This window comes from Pempheris klunzingeri, chromosome 16 (assembly GCF_042242105.1).
Source record: "Pempheris klunzingeri isolate RE-2024b chromosome 16, fPemKlu1.hap1, whole genome shotgun sequence".
NCBI lineage: Eukaryota > Metazoa > Chordata > Actinopteri > Acropomatiformes > Pempheridae > Pempheris > Pempheris klunzingeri.
In genome coordinates, this window is record NC_092027.1 from 19,327,129 (window position 1) to 19,352,259 (window position 25,131).

The window sequence follows — 25,131 nt, forward strand, 5'->3', positions numbered from 1 at the left end:
TTTGCACGACTCAGGGTCTAAGAATTCTGGGATATGACACGGGGGGGTAATAAACTAACTGTCAAGCCTGTAGTGCTGCTGTGAATGCTTCCCTGCCAACACTTTGATAATGATGATCAGACACTGTGACACCCTGCAGTAAACACCTAAATGTCTTGCTGATGTCACTTCAAAACTCTTTCCCATTTATTGTAAACAGAATAATCTGAACTAACTACAGTACTGAAGGGTGCTGTCACAGGGTGGGGGAGCACAAGCTGTGGTCATCTTAAAACATTAAGCAAAGAATATCAGTGGCTAAATGCTGTTTTGACTCATGGAGTCTGTCACTTCACTTTGTCCCCCCTCATTGTTTTAAGGAATATCAGAGCGAGTGAAATGGGTAATAACTTTTCTGCTCCTCTCTCACTGTCCTTAGTATGTACTTTGGTCTTTTGTCATTCATTACAGACCATCTGATGATTTCTTTTGTAAGCTATGGATTCACTGATGTTACCTACTTCATGGAAGTTAATAGCATCCCCTTCCTGAACAGTGGCGCTGCACGTTAGTGTACAAAACCATAAAGTCTCAAACACAAGCTAGTATTCAAATAATGGTTGAGTTGGTAATAAAAAACGGAGAAAGAGTTTCTATCATAGAAGTGAAACATGTGAACATGTTGAGTTCGACTCTGCTGTACTGATACAAGTATCCATCCATCCATCCATTTTCAACTGCTTATCCGGGGTCGGGTCGCGGGGGCAGCAGTTTTAGCAGAGATGCCCAAACTTCCCGGGCCCCAGACACCTCCTCCAGCTCATCCGGTGGGACCCCGAGGCGTTCCCAAGCCAGCCGAGAGACGTAGTCCCTCCAGCGTTTCCTGGGTCCTCCTTCCGATTCTGATACAAGTAGTGCTGCTCAAATTTACACTATGTACATTGTCCATAGCCGATCCTGAGGGTCGTCGCTGAGGCAGATGTCGGCATATTTTACTGTCTTGTATCGGCTAAAATACTAGTCCTTACTGTTCTCTTCTGTGTTTGTAGCCTGCTAGTGCTGCAGAGCTGATGTCCTGTCTCTACAATGCCATCGTACAGATTATGTTTTTGTGCTTTTACAAGACCCCCCCCCATCACGGGCACCTATCCATCCATCCATCCATCCATCCATCTATTATCTATACCGCTTATCTGTCAGGGTCACTGGGGGGGCTGGAGCCAGTCCGAGCCGACTTTGGAGGCAAGAGGCAGGGTGCACTCTCTGGACTGGTCTACGGTCAGTCACAGGGATGACAGACAGAGACAGACAACCACCCACACCCACACCTATGGGCGATTTAGAGTCCCCAAATCATGGGCGCCTAGTTAAAGTTAAAAGTGGGGGTGCATTATTAGTGGGGACCTGAAAATGCAACTTCCTACAATATAGAGCCTTTAAATAACGACCAATAAAGCTGCTCTTTCAGTATAAAGGGAAGTTTCTATTGTACCATAAAATATTAGTTTTTGTTAATAGTTTCAGCACACTGGACGTGATGCAGATATTTCATAGTTTGTCAGGACAAATTGCAAAGCTACTTAACTCATCTGGACATATTTTGACTCAACAAGGGACTCGCACCAGTCTACCGTGTAAAAGTCCTACTGTTAGCCAGTGGTGGGTGGTGCTAAAACAATTTTTAGTGCAGCACACTTGAAGCTGTTTTAATGTCCACACAGTCACAAGGTTAATAAGAGAGAAAATGTTTCCTGTAGAGCCTATTTTATCAGGGTTTGTGCCGTGTATTATTCTGAATTCAGGATGTTTTCCCCATGTCCACGTGTCCATAGATCACCGTATCTGTCCTTACATTAACTACAGAGTGATTATAATGTTAAAGATAGTCTATGTCCACCAATGTCTAACTGGGACAATAAATGGAGCATAGTTGAGCAGAAAAAACAAAAACAAAACAGAACAAATCTCAAAAACAACACAGCATTGTAATGCTGTCTAACATTGGCCAGGGGCACTACTTCAACATGAAGTTTGCCCTTCTTTTCTCTACGACTTTCTGGTTACAGTCAGTCATCTCTGTCACCAGTCTCCTCTCCATTGACAGCATGGCCAGTGCGTTCAGTGTCTCCTGGGTCGTGGTCTTTCTGAGAAAATTTTTTATTCATTTCAAAGTTAAGAAGCATCTTCTGCAGTGGTCATGTGTGATGCTTGCTCATGTGGGGATTCTTGAATCCTTAATGTTGAATTCCTGAATCGTTGGGTCTCTCTCTAATTAAAGAGTTTGGTCTAGACCTGCTCTTTATGGAAAGAGTCTGGAGATAGCGCTGTTCTGAATTGGCGCTTGATTGATGTTTGTGGTGTGCTGATGAGGAGTGACGGTCTATGAAAGGACTTCTTCAAGTTTGTTCTCTACAAACAAGTGAAACAGGTACACAGCACCACAACAGCCTTTGAACTCATCCTTGCAGTAGATGAGACAAATGTTTGTCTTCACCTTGCTCCCCTTCAGCATGGGGTAGGCCTTCAGCGTCCTGCTTCATGTAGCGGGCTTTGGGGCCCACGTCCTGTCCTTCTTCTGTCCACCTGCAGTGGCACCTCTTATCACGCTGGCTCCATCATATGCCTGGCAAATGAGTTTACCTACCTGCCATTCACAGTTTTCTGACAGGTGTTTTAAGTCTCTGACACCAGTCTTTGTCCCCAACGTTTCGGTGCTTTGAAACAGCAAGCAGGGAAAGCAGTGAAAGGCGTTACTTGTGCCACATCCAGCTAGCAAACAGATTTTCTCTTGATATATGTAGGGGGTAGCACTCTAGCGCCCTCCACTGGTCAACCACCACTGCTATTTATCCATTCAGCTATTAGCATATCATCTCTAAAGTAAAGTCAGGGAGACTTTACTTTAACCTCCATCTGATTTCCTGACATCTGCCTAGCAATAAACCCTGAACTTTTTCTTCTTCCTCCTGCTCTGTGATTGAAAACCAACCGCTCCGATATTCAGGGCGCAGCGATGTAGTTAGTTAGCGTATCTCACGTAGTTCTTCTGTGTTTCATTTCGATCACTATAATGTAGCTGTTATTTCTGGCTGGAGGCCTGAATGCTTCTCTGTGAGAGAGGACTTGTGGACCTATGATTTCTCGTAAAAACGATGTCTTTGCAGAATTAAAACCGCAGCATAGTTTTACATCGCGTCCTGGTTGTCCTGCCTCCTGACAGACAGTCTCCTGTTGTGTGCAAAGACTGTGCTACATGTGTGAAAGAGCAATTCCAGATGTGCGAACCTGATTCTCTGGACGTTTATATTAGATTATATTAGTTTATATTAGAAAACTGCTTCGGTAAGGACGGGGAATGTAATTCATAATTCATATGTGACATCGATTTTGAAGTCTCTGAATCACACAGACTTTTGAGTCTGCAGAGGTGGGCAGACATTTGTGTCTGTGTTTGAATAACCTTAATATGCGTGCGACAGCAATGAGTGTGATTTGAACCAACCATTGCCAATCCGCTAAACAATGTCCCTGCTCAAATGTCTTATTTAGTGAAGAGCATGTGTTGAGCGAGAAGGAAAACCAATATCCCTGCTGTTCTCAACCAAGTTGTGAATTAGACTAATGCTAAATTAGTAATCAAAATAATTACACTAATCTCACAGCAGAGTCTTTGGAGAGCATAGTGTGTGTGTGTGTGTGTGAGTGTGTGTGTAGACAACAGCAGACTAACTGGCAAACAGAAAGAAGCTCCTTCACGTATGACTTCAGCACAGACATTTGGGGAACACCATCAAAACACTCTAATATTGACACTGAAAAGTTCAGTAGGAACACACATTAGTTTACACTGTGCTTTAGTATACTCCATTCAGGTGTGTTTGTGTTGTTTCGAGAGATTCACACAAGTGTATTTTTGGTCAAGAGCACCATCACCTTACCCCTGGAGAAATAGCCTGCAAATAGCAGAGCTATAGTCGAGGTAACTTTAAATCAAACTAACAGTCAAAACTGAGTCCTCTCTTATAACCAGACTTGATCAACCTCTAAATATGTTTTATTTAGAATATTTCATAGGATTGGATGAAGGAAATGTGAAGAAAATCACCGCTTTATTCTGAAATAGTGGGGAGACTGTTGAAAAAAGGGACGGAGAAACAAACTCCAGCACATTACATCTTACATTCATATACTGCTCTGGCCTTCTAAGTTAACTTATTCCTGAAAATGTATAATAATATTAATCATTAATACTTTTGGAACACAAATCCGGCACTCTTGAGGCTAAATTCCTCCATGCATGCCACATTTGGCTGCAACACGGTCGTCGGAGCTGATTGCAGCAATTCTAGTTGATGCTTGTAATTTCACTACAAGCATTTCTGAAGTGTTCCAGAAGCGACGTTCCGCACCACTAAAAATATACGGCATGAAACCACAAACTCGCCGCCTCAAGCAGCACGGAGCAGATGAGCCATGCAGGAAGTCAGACACAGGAATGGCATAGGGAATCTATACAATTTTCAAAATAAAACACCCTGTGCAGGCCCCACGATCGTATAACTCATCACTAGATCAATATTATTACATAACAGGTGGCTCCAAGCCTGACATCCATCAGAGGGTTTTTTTAAACCCCGTGGATGATGAGAGATTCATCTTGGAAGTCGAAAAACACCATTGCTTTCACTTTAGCACACTGTCTGTAGGCTACAGCACAACAATTATAACAGGCAAAACAAGAAACGTAGCCTGCTTAATCATGTTAGAAGCATGAAAATCAAGAAAAAATGACCAAGTCAACATAATCTGAGCGTGTCAATTATTCAGCTAGGTGAAACGCTCCTGGTGGGGTGGGGGTATGCAGGATAGAACAAAACAGACACGCCATGGTGGAATTTCAGGGTTGCAGGAATGCTTGAAGTGGCTGAGTCTTAACTTTAAGGGCCTGATCTTACTCCTGCAAGTGCCATTGTCAGTTTCTGACTGTTGGCGGTTCTTATTTTCACACCCAGTCGCCATGCTGTGCAGGAAGGAGGCATACTATAATAAGGCGATGTCATGCACGGTCGGTGCACGGATATCTTAAGGCAGCGAGGAGCGATCGCACAGAATCCTGGTCTAAACCCAATGGCGCAGTATTTTCAGCATAGCATTACTCAAAAAGTAAGATTTGTCTTCATAGGTGGGTTCACGAGGCACGCGCCCTTAGCTTCTCCAACTTGCCGATTCCGTCGTTTACACAGCAGCACTGGTGCACCTTACTTTTAAAGGGAATAGGAGATGGCGCTATGATTGGTTTAATTCATGTTACACCCAAAACAGAGCTTTCATTGATTAAGAGACTAGATCCAACCCCCTTACACCTTGTGCCTTTCTTACTGCACCCTGATTATGGGACCATTTAGCTACCAAAAGTGGAGCAGGATATGCCCAAAGTGCACTTACAGACTGCGTCATGTAGTCTTTTTAGTTTGGAATTTCCAATTTGTGGTCTATCCCAGCAAGTGAACGCTAAAAAGGGATTTCTGACAAGATTGTAACTGTTGTAGTTACCCACTTGAATTGATGAGCTCAGACTAGTGGAGCCTCATACTGAATACATTTTGACACAGAACTAGGACTGTGAATTCTTTTTTCTCTTCCCTGTCACTTAAATTGGAAGCAAATTAAGAAGAGAATGATTTCAGCTGAAAAAAATTCTCTTGGTGTTTGTATACAGACAACAGACTTTTGTTTGTCATCCTTTTAAGCTGCATAAAAACATTCTATCATTTTTTTTTGTTCAACTAAATTTTGTATGCGTGAACGCACACAATCATCAATCAATCAATCGTTATTTATAGAGCGCCAGTTCATAACAGAGTTATCTCAAGACTCTTTCCATAAAGAGCAGGTCTAGACCAAACTCTTTAATTAGAGAGAGACCCAATGATTCAGGAATTCAAAATTAAGGATTCAAGAATCCCCACATGAGCAGCATCAGATATTATATTAGGCTTCACTTTTCCCTTTAAAGGGAAGAAACCTGGAACAGAACCAGGCTCAGAACGGGGGGGGCTTTCTGTCAGGGTCTGTGTTGGGTGGAGGTTGGACAGAGAGAGAGAGAGAGAGAGGGGAGGGTGCACAAACAAACAGCAACCAACATACTAACAGCAGCTATAGCACTGACAATAGGAGTGTGACTAATAATTAGCAATAAGATAACATTGAAAAACATGACCAATACACACCAACAAATAGTTCTCAAAGGGGAGGTAGAGAAGTTATTATACGATGCCAGTGAATGATAATGCTGAACTTTAATCAAGTCATATGTTTACTTTGTTTGTGGAGGATACACTTGGTGGCACGCTGCTATTTATTAAGGCTGCAGTGTTTGCCAGACTGATCCTGGCATTACATGAAGTGTAGTGTAGGACTACGGTCCAGCAGTTAAACACCTGATGGTTGGAAAATACAATTTCATGATAGCTAGAGGGGAACAACGGACTCTAGTGAAAGTTAACATCTCTATGCGCAGAAGTCAAAATGTGAATGAGTTGATCTCTGTGAGATTCATTAAGTAACCTGAGAGATTATATTCAACATCACACTAATCAAAACACTAATTGCATGAAATAAAACAGCTTTTGCAGATGCCAACAGAATTAACAGTTAATTTAATTCAACAAATGTTGATTTGCATATTTATATCATGTTCACGATGTTTAATGATTCATTGTTTGTTATTCCCCGGGACTGGAGAAGCTGTAGCAGCTCATTATGAATAATGGAGCAAATAACGCCACACGTTTGATGCATACTGTACCTTCAGCTGCATGTTTGCAGTGTGAATAATTTAATGTGATTTGTATAAGTTCTAATCCTTTATAATGCATCCATGCATACTGAGAGGAGGAATAGACAGAAGGTGCAGAAGTGGTTGCTTAAAAGCATTGGTGGGAATGGTGATGGCGGCGTGTGCTAGGGGAGTTATTGCTCCACTTACTTTACAAACTAAAAATCTCATTAAGTGTGACACTGAAGATTAGTTGAGAGGGACCAAAGTGGAAAGAGAATGAACTCACAAAGGGCCTGTGAGGAGGCTTTGGCTTTGTTTGCCATCATTAATTCAGCATTGAAACAGCTCAGGGGGGAGCTCTGAGCCACTGATCAGAAGAGCTGCAGATATGACAGGCGAACAGGTGCCCTTTTTCCTCTCCAAACACTTTTCCCCTTTAGCTTCCCTCCTCAGGTCTTAATTGAGGTGAGTTGTGCATTTGGGCCATCTGCGAGCTGAAAAAATAAAAGCGGCTTTGATTTATGGTACCTCGAGACATATTAGCTTCTGAATTTCACCAGCAATAATCTTAACTCTGCTTGTAAACTCCAAGACAACATGAGTGAGAATGATTTTTATGTTTCACTGGAATTCAACCAAGACTGAGTAACACGGTGTTTGGTTTTAATTTAGCAGTACAATATGTTTAATTTAACATGGCGTCATGTTTGTGCAGTGTTAGTATTTTCCATCCGTATAAAACACACATCTACTGTACATGGAAGCAATCCCACACTCCATCCAGAGGTAGATATATGACAGGGATGGAACATAAGAATAATTCTTCATAATAGTAGTTTTTGAACTCATGGTGTTCTTGAGTCACGGTTTTCTTCAGTGGATGGAGTTTGCTTTTAGTCCCTGAGCAAACTCCAAGACCATGAGTTATGGTTGGAAGCACTGGAAAACCTAATAAGTAGACGCCAAGATTTGTCAAATGACATGAATTGTGTGAACCAAGTTTCAACTTCCAGGTGAAAACTAACTCTTCAGGAGGAAGTGCAAAGACAATACTTTGTCTATGCTACCTCATTGACACATTCGATACTCCTTATATAGTAGTTTGCTCCATAGTTTATCTTATCACTGACGTTTGGCATCATCACTGACAGTTGTAGAGTTGCACAAATGTGTACTGTTTTGGCATCTATCAAATGTGCCCCAATGCGCCCTGGGATTGTTAGCAGAAAGGAGCATGTACATGCCATGGACACTCCTGTTTTGTTATATTTAGGGACGTTTGTAGAGCACAGTATGTCTCCTACTCAAACTTTGAACATTGAAATAAAATGTTGGACCATAAATATGGAGCATTATACTAACTTAAAAACAGATATATAGAGGTGGAGAGATTTAGGACACATTCTTCAAGGCACAAGGTTCAGCGTTGTCACAACACAGGGTTGCACACGGAGATGCAGGTTAGCGTATAGTCCCATTTTGTTAACTGAGAAAAAAGATTTTTTTTTTTATTGCGGTGTGCAAAGGATGAGTCTTAGGAGTCTTAAAATCCAAGAAGGCTGTTGCTGGGGTGGGTATGATCTTTCAACATCCTCCGGGCTCTTTGTGGGCACCTCGCCTCACTGACATCACTTGTGCTCAGGAGATGCTCGGTGATGTTCTGGCCAGCTTTACTCACCTGCTGCAGAGCCCTCCTGTCTTGGGCCATGCACATCCCCTGAGAACGTGTGATGCTTCCGGTCAGGATGCTTTCTATTGCTCCTTGTAACAGTTTTGCCAAGTTTCCCTAAAAATACAACTTGATTAGCTCCAGGTGTGGGGCATGAAAAGAAGCTTTAGAGGAAGAAACTTAAACCTTAAAGCCCACATGGCACTATGGCTATCTAAGGAATATATATATATATGTATGACCTACATTCATAATTATGTGGATCATCATTTCCACAATCCACCTGATTCAGTCACAATTGCACAGAAAGTCCATACTAAATATATACATACAATAAGAGTCAGTGCCACCTGTATGTTAACTGGTGCTCCACACCTGATGCTGATCAGCCAATGACTGACAGAGCAGTCATCACCTACTTTTCTGAAAGACATTTGTCAAAATGTGTCACGTAATCTTAGGGACAGATGTCAATTAAATGTGGTGACCATATTTTGATTTGAATGGCCTGTCCTGTCCCGTCATGTGATCAAGGGGTGCTGTTGTTGCTTCAGAAAAGGATAAATCCTAAAGCCTGATTTTAAATTGTTGCATAGAAGTAGTACTCAGCATTCATATGTGCTGAATTACTGTACCTGCATGGATCTGTGACCGTGTTTGAATGTTCACATATTTTGAGATGAAATGAAAGAGCAAGAGCATACGAGACTGAAACACACACACACACACACACACACACACACACACACACTTGTACACATACAGAAAAAGAATGTCTGCTCTAATGATGTGTCTAACAGTCTGCTAACATGGCTATTAGGCAGCTCAAGTACGTGGGCAAACTATGATATTCAAGCAATACTTAGCAGCAGTGTAGCGTCAAGCACCAATAGTTTAACACATATTGTGGGATGTGGGTGTTGATAGCTGTTCCTGACTGTGTCCAGGGTTTTTTTTTTTCCCTCCCTGGTGAACACTTGTGGGTGCAGGGATGTGTGCAGGGAGTAAAACCTCTAAGTGCTTCGGTCATGTGTGAATGTGCTGCTCAATGTAGCCGAGCCGAAAACACATCAGAGGATAGTCGTAATCTGTGTTCTACCACATGGAATATTTAGACGAAAAGAATTCCTATTTTGCTGCTTCTTAATGCCGTCTGCAGCCGTACGTCTTTCTAATGCTAACACACACACACACACACACAAAATCATATTCGGGACACCTGGAAATGATGGAGAGGCACTTACACTCAGCTAACATTAGCACTTCTGTAATGTGCAGTACTAGCATACACTCCTTGCTGTGCAGCACCATACACAATAGATAAGGGGGCTAATCATTAACTGATAAGCACTGGAAAACCGATACAGGAGTCACAGGGCTACTCTGGTACACAACCAAAGATCTGACCCAAATTTTGTGTAAAATCAATTTGACAGAAATCGATCCAGCGGTGAAAAAAAAAACAATCATTCCAAATAACTCCGTCTGTTCTTCTGTGTGCGTCTCTCTCCTCCCTGCTGGCTAAGTTCTCTAAACATACCTACAGTACTTCAAGACAGTATGATTCTACCGAGCAGATGGCTAATAAAGATTCTTCCTTCTACTATCATAAAATCCTGTGGTTAGTCTGTTTTGCTTTCAAGCCATTAACAACCAAACCACACTATTAACAAACTGCACCAGAGGACTTCACAGAAGGTCTCATTGGTTGTAAATCATGCAAACCAAACTCCATTTGAACCTGTCTGTGTGAAAGCACCATTAAACTGACCTGACCTTTACAAACTCTGACATCATATCAAGCCAAATTTGTGTATTTTTTATGTGGACATACTTGACAAATAAGCACATATTCTGATATGAATATATGAGATACCATGTTTTGTTGAGGGAGCCTTTTAATCATATCATTTAAAGTTCTTAGTTTGATCTTGAAATGAAGTTTGTTTCATTTGACAGTTTGTTGCTACCACTTGAAAGGTTGAACTACAAAAAACAGTTGCAGCTAGTATTATTGTTGCTGATTCTTATGATACCCATAGAAAACATGTTAGTACTATATGTGCACAGTTCTTCCTGTAATCAACATCTTTACAGGACTTTATACTATGCTCACATATCAGTATAGCCTGTGAGTGCTCACTTTTCTCTTACACTGCTGAACTGAAGGTTAATTGTCCGTATGTTCAGGGTCAATCCTTCTCAGTCCTCCTCTTCCTATAATGTACAGCTAACATCCTCAAATTTCCCCTCTTTCTCTTTCTCCCTCTCTGTTTTCATTCTCTGGAGCTTTCATAAGGATTCTTTCATACACCACATTGTGCTCAGCCCTTCATTCTTCGCCCAGTATTTTATTCCAGCCCTGCTTTGCAGCTGCCTCGTCTGTATGATGATTGGAAATTTTCAAAAGAGAAATCTGGAGCTCCTCTCATCTCAGATCTTTTGTCTTCTGTCTTATTTGACAGTAAAAAAAATGCAAACAGCTCCAAAAACCGAAGCCTGGTATGTGATTCTATTTGACTATGCTTGTCATAAAACTAGAATTCACGATATATGATTACTGCTTGTATACTCCTGAAACTGATCTGATCTGTGTTTGGTAATAACTACACTTTGTACAGTGTGAATTAACACCATCTGCCCTCTCAGGCCATTGCCCTCTCCAATCACTGAGGGGAAAATTACCATAAATCTCACAATACAACATTGATTGCAATGTAATCCACTCTTCAACTGTTTACAAAAACACAGCCACGTCAATAATACCTGTGTGATAAGCCAAAAGCAACAAGTTAATTACAAGAACAAATGAAATGACTTCCAAGACTTTTAGATAGATAGAAATACTTTATTGATCCTCAGGGGGAAATTCTGGAAGTTTTTCAAAAAAGAGCACATTTTAGGGCACTACAAGGTAAATCTGTGTAGATGAATCCACATGAGGCACAACAAGTTCTTGAAGATGAGACTTGGTGTGCTTTAGTTTTCTCTGATTCTGACATGGTGCTTTATCACAGTAAAAACATTTGCAGCCTGATTTTGGCTTGTGGGAGGTCAGTGAGGGATCATGCCTGATCAAGCTTGTCCCTCACAATTCAAAAAAAGTTTTTGACACAATCTCCCATTCCATCCTCCTTAACTGCCTATCTCACCGCCTTGGCATCACCGGCACAGCTCTCTCCTGGTTCCAGTCCTACACCTCTAACAGGAAACACTCTGACACCATCAACAACTCACGGTCCCCCCCAGCCTTTGTTCAAGGTGTGCCTCAAGGCTCTGTGCTAGGACCCCTCCTCTTCATCATCTATATGTTCCCTCTTGGTCAGATCATCGGCAAACATGGTCTCAGTTTCCACACCTATGCCGACAACACACCACTCTACCTCAGCACAAAACCATCCGTCAATTGCAAAATCCTCCTACTCACATACAAATGCCTCCATGCCCTCACTCCTCAATACCTCACTGACCTCCTTCGACCATACCTCCTGGCCCTGATCAGGTCACCAGACAGGTCACCAGACTCTGAGCTCCTTAACACCCCTGCCACCCATCTCTGCACCTTCGGGGACAGAGCTTCCGCTCCATCTTTTGACATAAATATATTGGGACTCCTCAAACACCACCTGTTCACCACAGCCTACAACCTCTCCTGACTCTGCTCCGGCTCTTCCTTTCTCTTCTTGCTCTCTATGTAAAGCATCCTTGGGTTTCTTGAAAGGTGCTGTATAAATATAACTTGTTGTTATTTTTACAATTCATATTGAGATGACACCACACACGTGGACAATTTTTAAACCTCCATGATGTCAACATTTATGATACTAAGGGGAACCCCTGCCAACAGTTTTGCAAATGTCTCTTTATAATGGTGGTCGGGAAAAATGTTTTTATCCACAAGATATTTGTAGTTGCAATGCCAGTTGGCCTGACTAATACTGTGCCACTGAATTTGTATGTGTTTTCTGCTCAGTTGCTGGACCCACTCTGTTCTCTTCTCAGGTTAAAAACACATTACATGATGAATACATAATGACAAATACATATACATAATATGTATTTGTTGTCCCGTTAGATTCAGAATTTCTGGATTCCTCTGCTAGATCGTTGGTACTGCTGTCTTGTAGATAGCTTCTGGGCCACTGGAGCTTTAGACTGTAGATTTCATTCCCTATTTATTTCAGTGAAACTAAACGCAACACATTTGCTTCCGGGTGAGAACTGATTTCACCCAGTTAACTTCATGAAGACTAAAATTGCGATATCTTACAGCTTAATGTCCAGCCAAATTACACACCAGTGTTTGATTCTAGGTGTTAGGATATGTTACTGCATATGTGAAAAAAAACTGTGTAAAGCCTTTTGTGTCACCAGAGAGAGATGGAAGTTTGAAGTCTGATAAATGTCCTCAAGTGATGTCACTTGAATTAGCATCAGTTGGGGCTGAACACTCCAAGTTTGACAACAAAAAAAATCTGTTGCTGTGGAGTTAATAAGATGTGAGCTTACCAGAGCCACAAGCATAACAAGCTTTAGGAGTAATGCAGGTCCCAAGGTTTGACAAGGAAGAAGAATGCATTACATACACTGTTGCCCATAAAATTGGAATAAAATGTTTTTTACCTCTTCTCGTGAAATGATTGTGACAATGTGATTTATTCTTGATAAATAAACTGTATATCTTCTCAACTTTACTCTTCCAAACAGATCACAGTGAAACTTAAGCCACAATGAACCTTTGCAAACTGTGTATTCAGGCTTTAACAAAATTGGGGGTATTGAACAATTATTCCAACTTTATGGGCAACAGTGTACATATAATATCTCTTGTTGTACGGCATCAATTTTGACCATTTTTTAAAAAGTATCCATTATGGGTCCAACAATTTTATAGAAGTGCATTGCCAAATCAGCGGAGCACTCTTTTAAGTGTGTTGGAATTGTCTCTTGCAGAAAATATTGATCGCTAGTATTCTTGTTTTATGAAAGGGTGAAAGAAGCAGAGGAAAAAGAGAGATGTTGCCTAGGTACAGCGAGTGCAAGGACACACTAGTGATATTAAGAACCTGTAGCCTATGATTCACAACCAGTCGAGTGCCATTGTTAGAGGCACTTACACTCAGCTAACATTAGCACTTCTGTAATGTGCAGTACTAACATACACTCCTTGCTGTGCAGCACCATACACAATAGATAAGGGGGCTAATCATTAACTGATAAGCACTGGAAAACCGATACAGGAGTCACAGGGCTACTCTGGTACACAACCAAAGATCTGACCCAAATTTTGTGTAAAATCAATTTGACAGAAATCGATCCAGCGGTGAAAAAAAAAACAAAATCATGCATGTAAATCATGCAAACCAAACTCCATTTGAACCTGTCTGTGTGAAAGCACCATTAAACTGACCTGACCTTTACAAACTCTGACATCATATCAAGCCAAATTTGTGTATTTTTTATGTGGACATACTTGACAAATAAGCACATATTCTGATATGAATACATGAGATACCCTGTTTTGTTGAGGGAGCCTTTTAATCATATCATTTAAAGTTCTTAGTTTGATCTTGAAATGAAGTTTGTTTCATTTGACAGTTTGTTGCTACCACTTGAAAGGTTGAACTACAAAAAACAGTTGCAGTTAGTATTATTGTTGCTGATTCTTATGATACCCATAGAAAACATGTTAGTACTATATGTGCACAGTTCTTCCTGTAATTAACATCTTTACAGGACTTTATACTATGCTAGTGATCACTAGTGATATTAAGAACCTGTAGCCTATGATTCACAACCAGTCGAGTGCCATTGTTAGCCCATGCTATATCCTAGCATTTGGTGAAACCCGATCTGACTGTATCATTATTATATGAGTATAAATCCCATACAGTTATCAAACAGCTTACACCACGCACTAATACACACATGCGCACACACACACTGTGACACATCCTGAAAAAAGAAAACTAAAGTAGAGAGCAAAGCAGAGTAGTTTTAGCTTAAAGGGAGATTGAAATGTTTTGTCTGAGAGAAACCTGAGAGCAAAATACAATCACAGATAAGATAAAGACAGTGTACAACACAATCCAGTTTTTCTTTTGGCATTGTACACCAGTGCGGCCCAGCATGCAGCTGTTCTGGGCATTTATGAGTGGTTAATGAATGATGAACCAATGGGCTGAAGATTTAAAGTCTCTCATCGTCACACAGATATCTCTTTATGCAGTGTATATAAAACAACGAAAATGAAAACATATTTTTGATAAATTCAATTATAGCCTAAGAGCACGGTCACACTAGCAATTACAACTATTAAATTATTATCCTGTTTGCAACCAAGAGCACATGTTGTCAGTGCGTCAACATCGACTTCCAGAGCCACTGAAACGTGTTTCATGAGCACAGGGATAGATCTGCTGAGCCCCTGTCTGGTCTGCCCAGGCACCGATGCTCTCTATGATGCAGCTGTGTTTGAGTCTTTTGCAGTAAAACATAGTAATACTGAGTCTTACAAGTATTGATGTCAATGTTTGAAAAACCCACATGAAACCACAACATACTGTATATTTGCTCTATAATTTATGAGGGTCCTCAGGGCAAGAATGAGATGTTTCCCCTTTTACCAACTACCCTTTTGTGTAGTTAATAATGAGAATTAGACTTGTGGTAACGTGGTAAGGCACATATTTATATAAAGACCTTGAAACTACAGTTTGACAGAGGCCCTTATGAAGGCCCAAGGACATGGCCCTTAGATGCCTTGCTTGAGTTGTACTTACCCAGAACATTCCACTTCACATTCAGTTTTTCATTAATTGATGTTCATAGTAGAAAAAACAAAACAGTTACACCTTGTTTCAAATACCACTTAAACATGAGTTTTATCATCAGTAATGTGATGAAATCTTCGTTTGTTTGTTTGTTACCCGTATCCTGATTTGGTATTTGCCTCCAGCAAAAGGAAAAGCCTAGGGCGTTGACATATCTATATTATACACTGTTGGTGTAGACCAACCCATCTGGAGTCATGTGGGGATTAAACCTCAAGTAATGACTTGTGCATCATCCAACATGAATCATGTTTTAAAAAAATACAGAACAAAGTAACGTTGGATGAAACTGTGAAACTATTACAGTTAATGCTAATGCTAACCCTTTAATTTAGTTTAATGTAGAATGTGTTGTATGTGTTGTAAGCCTGTTTATTTCTGCTTAGTTATAAATGCTCCCCTGTTGTCCTTTTGCCCAGCAGTCATCTCAGTGTGTTTATTGCTCATGCTCAAGTACCTGTGGACCTCAGTTCATAGGAGGCTAGAAAGAGCTCGACGTTTCCTGTTAAATGTATTCCAGTTAGAGTGATCTGTTTGTCATGGACATTGAAATTGCAATACATCTCTTGTGTGTTACTTGCTTGGACCCCTCTATTGGAAGGGGTCTCAAGATTATATGATAATGCAATTGTCATGTTAAGGCCCCTGTTGTTTCCCATCATCTAGACCATCTAACCGGTCAGGGTGTCACGATATGAAGTAACCAGGTTTTTAAAGTCATGTTGATGCTACTTCACAAATATAGTACATTATCTTCATTTTATAAGACTTTTAGTCCACAGTATGGGCAGTGCCTGCTAAACCCCCACATAACCAACCTTCTCAACCTGTTACTGGCTTAGTACTCCATATGTCAGCGCAGAGGTCCTTTACTTTGTTTCACAAGGTGTTTCTCCATTCTTTGACCCAAACAAAGAAGACAATCAAACGTGAAGTGAGTTCTTCTTTGTTGTCCATATTTTTGGGTGTATTTAGTTTGATGAAAACGTATCTCTGGGGCTTCAGTTCTCAATGAAAGAAGCAGATTGCTTGAGCGACACAACCACTACAAAACATCATATACAATTTTTGAGAGCAGTCAAGACATTTGGAAAGTGCCCCGCAGCATGTTTAGAGACTTTAGTAAAGAATTCATATTTGGACTGGATAGACAGAGACTGTGCAGCTTGCCTTGCCCAGCAGTCCTTGCCTAGGGGCAACCAACTGTCTGTCTGGCCTGTAGTCAGCTATCTGTAAGGACTGTGCTGGCTGCGGTGCCGACCATGTTTACCAGATGCACTGTTCCCTCAGGTGAACGTACTACAGCTGGCAGTTCCAGGATCCAGCAAACCCACTGGCTCTTTGCCCGAAACATACTGGATGATGCCTGAGCCTGAGAACTGCACAGATAAACATGTCTGTATGCACAGCATAAAGCCCACCCACTGGACAAGGCAAACAATGAGTACTGATAAACAGCCACAGACTGCACACTTTATGCTCAGTAGCAGTCATATGGCACTCCTGCAATTAGTTGGGATAAAGACATATTCTTCAATGGTGTAACATTTCTAAAACATTAATATATCAGTATCAGTATCCTCAGAGACAGGGTGGTTTGAATTCCCAGGGGAACATCTTTGACCTAATTACGTTATGCACAAAATGAGCGTTGATATTCTAAAAAGAGTAATAGAAAGAAAGTTTCATCATCATAACATGAGATAAGAGAAGTAAAAGTAGAACAATAAAACAATAAATGTGTAGCAACTAGTGGACGGAGATATAAAGGAGGAGAAAATATGTACAATTTAAAAGTGAGGTTGTTCTGAACAGATATATTGCACAGAGCAAGTGTACATCACAGTGCCGTTATTGTCTTGATGCATGTGTAGAGCACTGGGATGAGTGCTGGTTGTGGAATCCGACAGCAGCTGGAAGGAAGGGCCTGCGATATCGCTCCTCCACACACTGAGGGTGGAGGAGTGCGTCGCTGAAGGAGCTCTCCGGCGCTGTCAGAATGTCCTGCATGGGGTGGGAGCGGTTCTGTCTCATGTCAGATAGCTTTGCCCACCACCTCCACTGGGTCGAGGGGGCAACCCAGGACAAAGACGTTTTCCTACACAGCCAGCTAGCTACATCCATGAAAAACACTGACAGAAAAATAGCAATAAGTGTGGATAAGAGCATGCAAGGCGTCAACTTGCTCGTGCTCAAGCTGAAGCACGGCTGGGGAGCAATTTGGGGTGCAGTATATCGCCCGAAGATGCTTCGACATGCGGTCTGGAGCAGCCAGGGAGTGAACCACTGATCCTCTGATTAGTACACGATCCACTCTACCACTGTACTCACCAGAGGACTAACCTATTAGCTTAATGAAAATATTCTCAATCAAATGCACTATTTACTTCTGTTTGTAAAACGTTTCCCAAAATTACAGTACCAGGCTATTTTGGAAAACGAGCGACCGTCCAAGGGAACCAGCAGTCCCAGGGGCCCCCGAATGCCCTCAGATGTCTGTGTGATCTCATTCATTACACTATTGTTTGGTAATATGCGCCACAAAGGCCCAATTAAAAACTGAAATAGTTCCGTACACACATACTGTACTGTGCAAAAGCTTTAGACACGTGTGAAGAAATGCTGTAAAGTAAGAATTATTTCAAAAATATTAAATTGAAGTATTTATTTTTATCAGTTTACAAAAAGCAAAGTGAGCGAACAGGAGAAAAAGAACCCAAAGCCTTTGCCTGGGGAGGCCTTGCTGAAGCAGTCTAACTACAGTAACTACAGTCTTGATGCTGTGCTCAGCCTGAACAGCTGGCTGAGATGAGATGAGATGAAATACCGTCTGACACTGTCTTCACATACATGTATCCAACCACTTTGTCTCCGCATTTTATGCTCAGTTTTTAATAAATTCTGTTGAATGCACTGTGAGAAAAGGGATTTTTACCAGATCCTCTTCATAAGCAGGCAAATTATCATAAATCCATTTCAATGTAATCCTCAACCTGCGCCAATCTGGGATATCTCCAGTAAGAGAAGGCCACCTCACCTGTTTGAATAGGAAATGATTGCTGAGTGTGTCTGCCTCGCGCCGTCTGAGTTTAACCCCTGGAGCTGAAGACGGATCCCCTGAGACCCTCTTCAGCTCCACTGAGTGTGCCGTTCATTTCAGCTTCTGTTTGTTTCTCTCTCCCTTTTTGATTTTCTTCATGTGTAATGCAGAGCACATTCTCAGGAGGTAACTCATTTATTATTTAATGGATTTCAATTTCAAAAATTTTCCTTTGAATGTTTTTCAGATTGACCCTATTCATTGATTTAGACCTGTGGAAGCCAAAGGTTGGAGGCTAATGATAAAAGTTAAACCAATCGTTTTTGCCATTATTTGTTCAGGTCTTTTGATGAAAGTGTATATTACATAGTTTTAGTCCGATTTAAGTCGCTGACCCAGTATAAAGGACATTTTAGTCTGGTTTTCATCAATGTAGCCTAATTTTCATTATGTGTTTTGTTATAATCAATCTGAAAAATAGCTTTGATGTGTACAGTTGCCATGGTTACAGGTGTCCTCATTTATCAAGAGGTTAGCAGAAAGGCACTGTTTACCTGCACATACTAGAGCGCCAGCTTGTAATACAGTGGACAGACCTCTGTAGATCCAGTTGCCGTTCTGTGCATCTTGCCTACCAGTCATCACTTCAGCTCCGCTCAGAGCAGCACCATCATTCAGAAGCTTCCTTCACTCCTTACATTCGGTTTCCTGATTTATGCGAACACATAATTCTACAAACATTCTTGCCAAATATTAAGTAAGGTAATTAAGCATTACCTTTTGCTTTTTTTCTGTTAATAACTTCATTACATGCATGCTAGAACACTTCTTTCTTAATGACAACTGTTAATTGCGTGAATTCTCTTAACTAATAATGTGATCACTGTGCACATGCTTAGACAGAAGCAGGGGAGCAAAGAGTGCATGCACTTACCATTAAGAATGTATCCTGACTCTCGTCTTTGTATCCGTCCAAATTAAAGACCCCAAAACAAGAAATAATACTTACACGCTATCACTCCCTTACTCACTAAAATACTATACACGGTCGCAGCTTAGCTTGAGGTGAACAGCTGACTCCTCAGGTAACATTAATGCAGTGACACCCTTTCACATCTAGAGGAAAACTTGGTTGAGCGGCTACATTAAACCTGCACTCACTTACTGATAGCCCACCTGAGGACAATGTTAACGTCACGTTAACACCATAATACGACTAACGTTTTCCTTTTCATTAATGTCAGCATCAGAATGACCAAAGTCAGTGGAAAAGAACATGAATGTCTATTCGTGGTGCTAGAAGGAAAGTCAGAGGATCACCAAAGTCAACAGGACCCATCGTATAGTTTTAGGGATATTTCAGTTTGGACCAAAGTGGTGGTCCGATGGACTGACACACCAACAGAGCCAAACCGCTGACATGTCTTATATTTGCATCTTTACTTCAATGTATGTATGTTAATTATTTAGTGTCTGAGTTGTTAGTGTGATCAGGGCAGCAGATACACACACACACACACACACACACACAAATCTTTATCCTGTAGGTTACAGATAGGATTCTTGCCAAGGGTAAGGGTTCAAGACACTGTTATCAAATCTATGCTGAAAGTTGAAATTCAGCTTTCCCTCAGAATCATTTATTGATTTTCAGTCTGCTGCCCAGTCTGTGACATACTTCACAGTACGGGTACATTCTCCTCGTAACAGCACGTGGAACACTTTCCGTATGCCTCCGCACGTTGAGAGGTGTGCTGTGAAGCAGTTCAGTTTGAAGGGCCAACTGATCGGCCGCAAAACCTTAATGTCCCACTATTGATCCTGGGGGCAACCTACAAAATGCAAAAACCCTCAGCAAGACGGATCTGCTGTCACGTCTTACAGTAGAAATCAGGCAATCAATGTCACATACCTCTACCGGGGCCTGTATAAGCCTAATTCTACTCATCAGGGCGAAATTGTAAAAAGCCTTCGGGTTCATCAATCATGAATACAAGGAGAGCTCTTTAGTTAATAGTCCGGTCATTAGCGGCTGAATGTTCACTGCATTTATCTGTGTGAGCCAGCGGATACTCCCACTATTGGACAGAGGGAGGAGTTAGGAGCAATGTGTTGTACTTCAATTGCCGTCGTCTCTTTCTCGCTCAGCTTGCTGCACTATAATTCCCAATTTGGTCTGCTATCATGATTTGAAATTGAAGCCTAAAGCAAGATTGATTATGTCTAACCCCCATGGAATTCACTTGATTGGTCAATTTGGTAGAAAAACGCGACACTTGAATGTGAAAGTCAATATTTCCTGAATTATATGGATAAGTAATATCTCATGACACGTCATTTACGGAGTGTGTTCTCGTATCAGCAGGGCCAAGTCAAGCCCTGAACTAAGACTTAAACTTGCAGCGCTGAGAATGTGAATTTCTGAACGGGAACGCAGCAAAAGAAACATCAGAGTTCTACAGATGCTCTTCTGTATTTTGTCACAGCGCTCTCACCTATGAACACTGTTTATGTTCTTGATATCAACGGTGAGAGACATTTGGAGCTTTGGAGGTGTTATTGGTTTGGTTGGCCCTCTACACCCACACAGGTGTTTTCTCTTCTTGTGGCTCAGGCTGACGGTGGGAGGAGTTAAGCTGAGAATTAAAAGGTACTCAGTGGAGTGTTTGACCTCCAGTGGCGCTATGGAGAAATGTTCTAATGAGCTGCTCTTCTTGTTTTTATGTTATGGTCAAGTAACATCAACCAAAGGACATGCACATGAGCATACATGACATATTAGACACTACAGTTTTATGCCACTGATGCAGCTGGTGATGGTAATTTGCCAGAGACATGTCATAGTAATGTGCTCGCCAAAAGGAAAAGCAGCATCTTTCATCAACATCTTCATTTTTTTGGAAATATTTAACTAACAAATTTAGCTAATTATAGTGCTGCTACATTTAAGCCTAAGCCTTACTTACTTCATTATCGATATTTGTTAAATTGTATGTTTGCATGTTTGTGTATTACGCTAGAAATGTATTGGCATTAATGACCTGTAAGTACCAAATTAGACAGATTCTTAAGGAAAACATTATGGACCCATAACATAGTATTACCAAAGAAGCAAACGTGGTTGTACAGAATGTAGATTTTACCAAATGTTTTTTTTCATTTAGCAGAATACAGATACACATATGGTAAGAATCACTGAACTCATAACACATACTTACACACACACACACACACACACACAATTGTGTTAATTTTCATCAAACTGCACAAAGTAGCTGTCATAAGCTGACGGTGATGTTAAAGGTATAAGTTGCAACAGCCTGACATAAACAAAAAGCAGGAAGGTAATATGGACCCATCCAACCCACTGCCCCCCCACCCACCCCCACCACCTGAGAATAATGATAATAATAATGAGAATGATCTTCCTCGCTGAAAGGCAGTAAACGTGACATTTCAGTATCTAAATATTTAAATGACGACAATATGGAGCAAACACCATCAGATTTGAAATGTGCTCTTTTGTGAGGGTCATAAGCAGCCTTAGATTGGCTGTGTCTATTACCTGAAACACATTACGCTCCAGCTGACAGATGTTTTTTCTCTCTCTCCCAGATTACAAGTGCCCATGCCTCTAAGTCGGATATTGTCAAGACAGGAAGCCCCAAATCCACACTTAAGCATATATGGACAGAAAGCAGTAAAGATATGTCCATCAGTAGGCTGCTGTCACAGACTCTACATGGTAAGGAGAACAGCACAGCTTTGGACCTTCGCTATGACACTCCAGAGCCCTACTCTGAGCAGGACCTGTGGGACTGGCTGAGGAACTCCACAGACTTGCAGGACTCGCGGCCGCGGGCGAAACGGCGGCCAATGGTCAAGACGGGGAAGTTCAAGAAGATGTTTGGCTGGGGGGACTTCCACTCTAACATCAAGACAGTCAAACTCAACCTGCTGATCACAGGTAAGATCGTGGATCACGGCAACGGCACTTTCAGTGTCTACTTCCGCCACAACTCCACAGGCCAGGGCAATGTGTCCGTCAGCTTGGTCCCTCCAACCAAGATCGTGGAGTTTGATGTGGCAGCCCAGCAGTCTGTGATCGATGCCAAGGACTCAAAGTCCTTCAACTGTCGCATAGAATACGAAAAGGTGGAGAAGGGTGCCAAGAACACACTCTGCAACTTTGATCCGTCCAAGACCTGCTACCAGGAGCAGACCCAAAGCCACGTCTCCTGGCTCTGCTCCAAACCTTTCAAAGTCATCTGCATCTTCATTTCCTTCTACAGCACCGACTACAAACTGGTGCAGAAAGTGTGTCCAGACTACAACTACCACAGTGACACTCCCTACTTCCCCTCCGGCTGATGTTCCCGTACACTCACGTACATAAAAGTGGACGAGACGAGTGGAGCACAGACTGGGGCTTCTACCCAATGTGTATGTTAGCCGTACTGTCCCTAAACATGTCCATACCAGAGTATCAGCCATCCCTAACGATTTCCCAATTTTCATTTTCTAAATCTTGCAGAGACTGATAAGGTGATATATAGAACTGTAATATGCTCGGAAAGACCTGAAAAACTCTGTGATTACTATGATTACTATCATTAGGATTTTGTTCCTGAACTATGTTTTGTTCCTGTTGAGCCATGTGTAGATAGCAGGTCCTTTAGGGATTGTTAACACTATTAAAGTCTGCCCTTTGTTGTTTGTGTCATGTTTAGTACACGCTTCTTTTCAAACTAGATGTTAATAACTTTGCTTTCCTCTTTTAGCATATATCATATAAAATGCATTAATTCTCTGGACAACTACATGTGGACTGTTTGCCCCTGCTGTGCTATTTATGCTCTGCAGTTTATCCTGCATAACTGGAAAAACAAAATTAACTCCTCATTTAAAAAGAGTAAAAAAAAAAATTTAAAAAAATGAAATCCTCAGACATTACAAAAACCTGCTAGGCAGCTGAAGAGGATAATGAAGATTCACATGTGAGTTTGATGCTTTTAGAAATGTGGTAGGTACATAAGTTGGTCTTACCTATGTAGGGGTGAGCGGAAACTGAGCAGGCTTCTCCCTCCGGCGAGTTTCAGTGAGGAAGGAAAAGGCGTGAACGCTCTCAGATACTCCACCGCTGTCAGTCTTCGGCCGTCGTCAGTGTTCCTGGTAGCGCAGATAGGTGTCGAGTTTGTTGGGTGATTGGTTCAGTCTCGGCCAGTTGACTGTCTGATTATTTGACTGACTGATCGGTGGGTCGTTCGTGGGGGGAGGGGAGGGGGGGGAGTTGGAGGGTGGGCTTGCTCATTGTCACTTAATATATCAAACGTAATGTATTGAATTCTATATCTTAGAGCCTAATTTGTATGAATGGTTTGTATTGTACATAGTTTATCCCATTTGCGCTGCTTCTGTAAATGCCCCCCATGAGCTGTGTGTTTACCCCCTTACCCGCTTATTCCTCTTGTTCACTCCATTTATGCTCGTTCTTGGTTCCTCTAACAAAGAAAATGATGTTGCTGCCCTAGATGTGAATTTCATGATAACAGCAATCCTGTACAGAAGCTGTAACACTGACTAAATATATTAAAATGATTCATTAACAGTTTCTTTATTGGGGGAGGTAGGGGTTGGCAATGTACATATAAATTAAAGAATACAGTAAATTTTATCAATTGAATGTTAACATGTGTGAGTTCTTTCTGTGGGTCTTACTGGGTACTACTGGGTGTTATGTGAAATACTTTATAGCATTCAGCCACACTTAACACACACACAACCTGAGAAAAAGAAAGAATTTTGTAAATCTGCAAGATGCGGAGACATTTTTCATCCTCAAGCCCAAAGTTCTGCCCATTTCCATTTCAGTGCCTGTCAAACTCAGCTTCAGAACTGACTCATGATGTGCACTGATCTCTAAATCAATTCAGGACCCAACCTGGCCTGACGTATTAACCTGACCAGTGTGCTAATACAGCATACAGAAACTGTAGGGGTGCACAAGGCATTACAAAATGCTGAAAAAGAAATAAATGAAAATGACACATGTATATATCGCAGACAGAGCCGTCCTCAAATACTGTGCTTAATTAGGGCCTAGAAATTCAAGGTACTTGTAATTTACCTGAGTATTTCCATTTTAAACAACCCTACTCAGCTATAGTCACAAGTTACCTGTCATGACAATTTGTCATACCCCTCCTGTCCAGTGAAAACCATGTATCTCTAAATGTTTCTGATAAACTGATGGATGAAGTGTTCCCGTATTGGGTCCTTTCTTCTGAGCCGCATCACGAAGCCGAAAACGGTGCTTCTCTTAGCTCGTCTTCTTAGCTCACATTTTAAAAGAATCCTAAAAGACTCACAGGACAGTGACGCTACAAACATATGATCTTATGAATCTTACAGACCATGATGCATTGCTGTAGATTAAACTACCCAACAGTATATAAAGGTAGTTTCAGTTAGCACAGCCGTAGAATGTAACATACATGTTCATTCACTAATAATACTAATCCAAAAACATGAACTAAAATTAAACACAAGGACCATTTTTGTGCTTAATGAGTTCTTAACTTTTAATACTTGAAGTACATTTTGCATACTTGAGTAAGGGTTTGAGAGCAGGACCTCTACCAGTAGTGAGGTATTTTCACAGTGTGGTTTTAATAATTCTATTCAATTAAATCACCTCAATACTTCTTCTGCCAACTGGGTGGAACAGACACACACACACACACTCACACCTCTCCTCCACCAAAACCGTGCGTGATATTATGCACAGTGTGGACCCCCTCACTAAGTACTTAAATCTTCAGGCGTCGAA

The 25,131-nt window shown here is 41.3% G+C and overlaps 1 protein-coding gene across 1 annotated transcript in view; it reads left to right on the forward strand.

Moving 5' to 3' along the window:
* The window catches only part of nxph1 (neurexophilin 1), a 51,825-nt gene extending 28,444 nt beyond the window's left edge, over nt 1-23,381 (forward strand). The window contains exon 2 of the mRNA XM_070846648.1: nt 21,918-23,381. Coding sequence (XP_070702749.1) covers nt 21,918-22,673 — 756 coding nt within the window. The 3' untranslated portion in view covers nt 22,674-23,381. The remainder of the gene's footprint in view (nt 1-21,917) is intronic.
* Nucleotides 23,382-25,131: the final 1,750 nt, after the last annotated feature.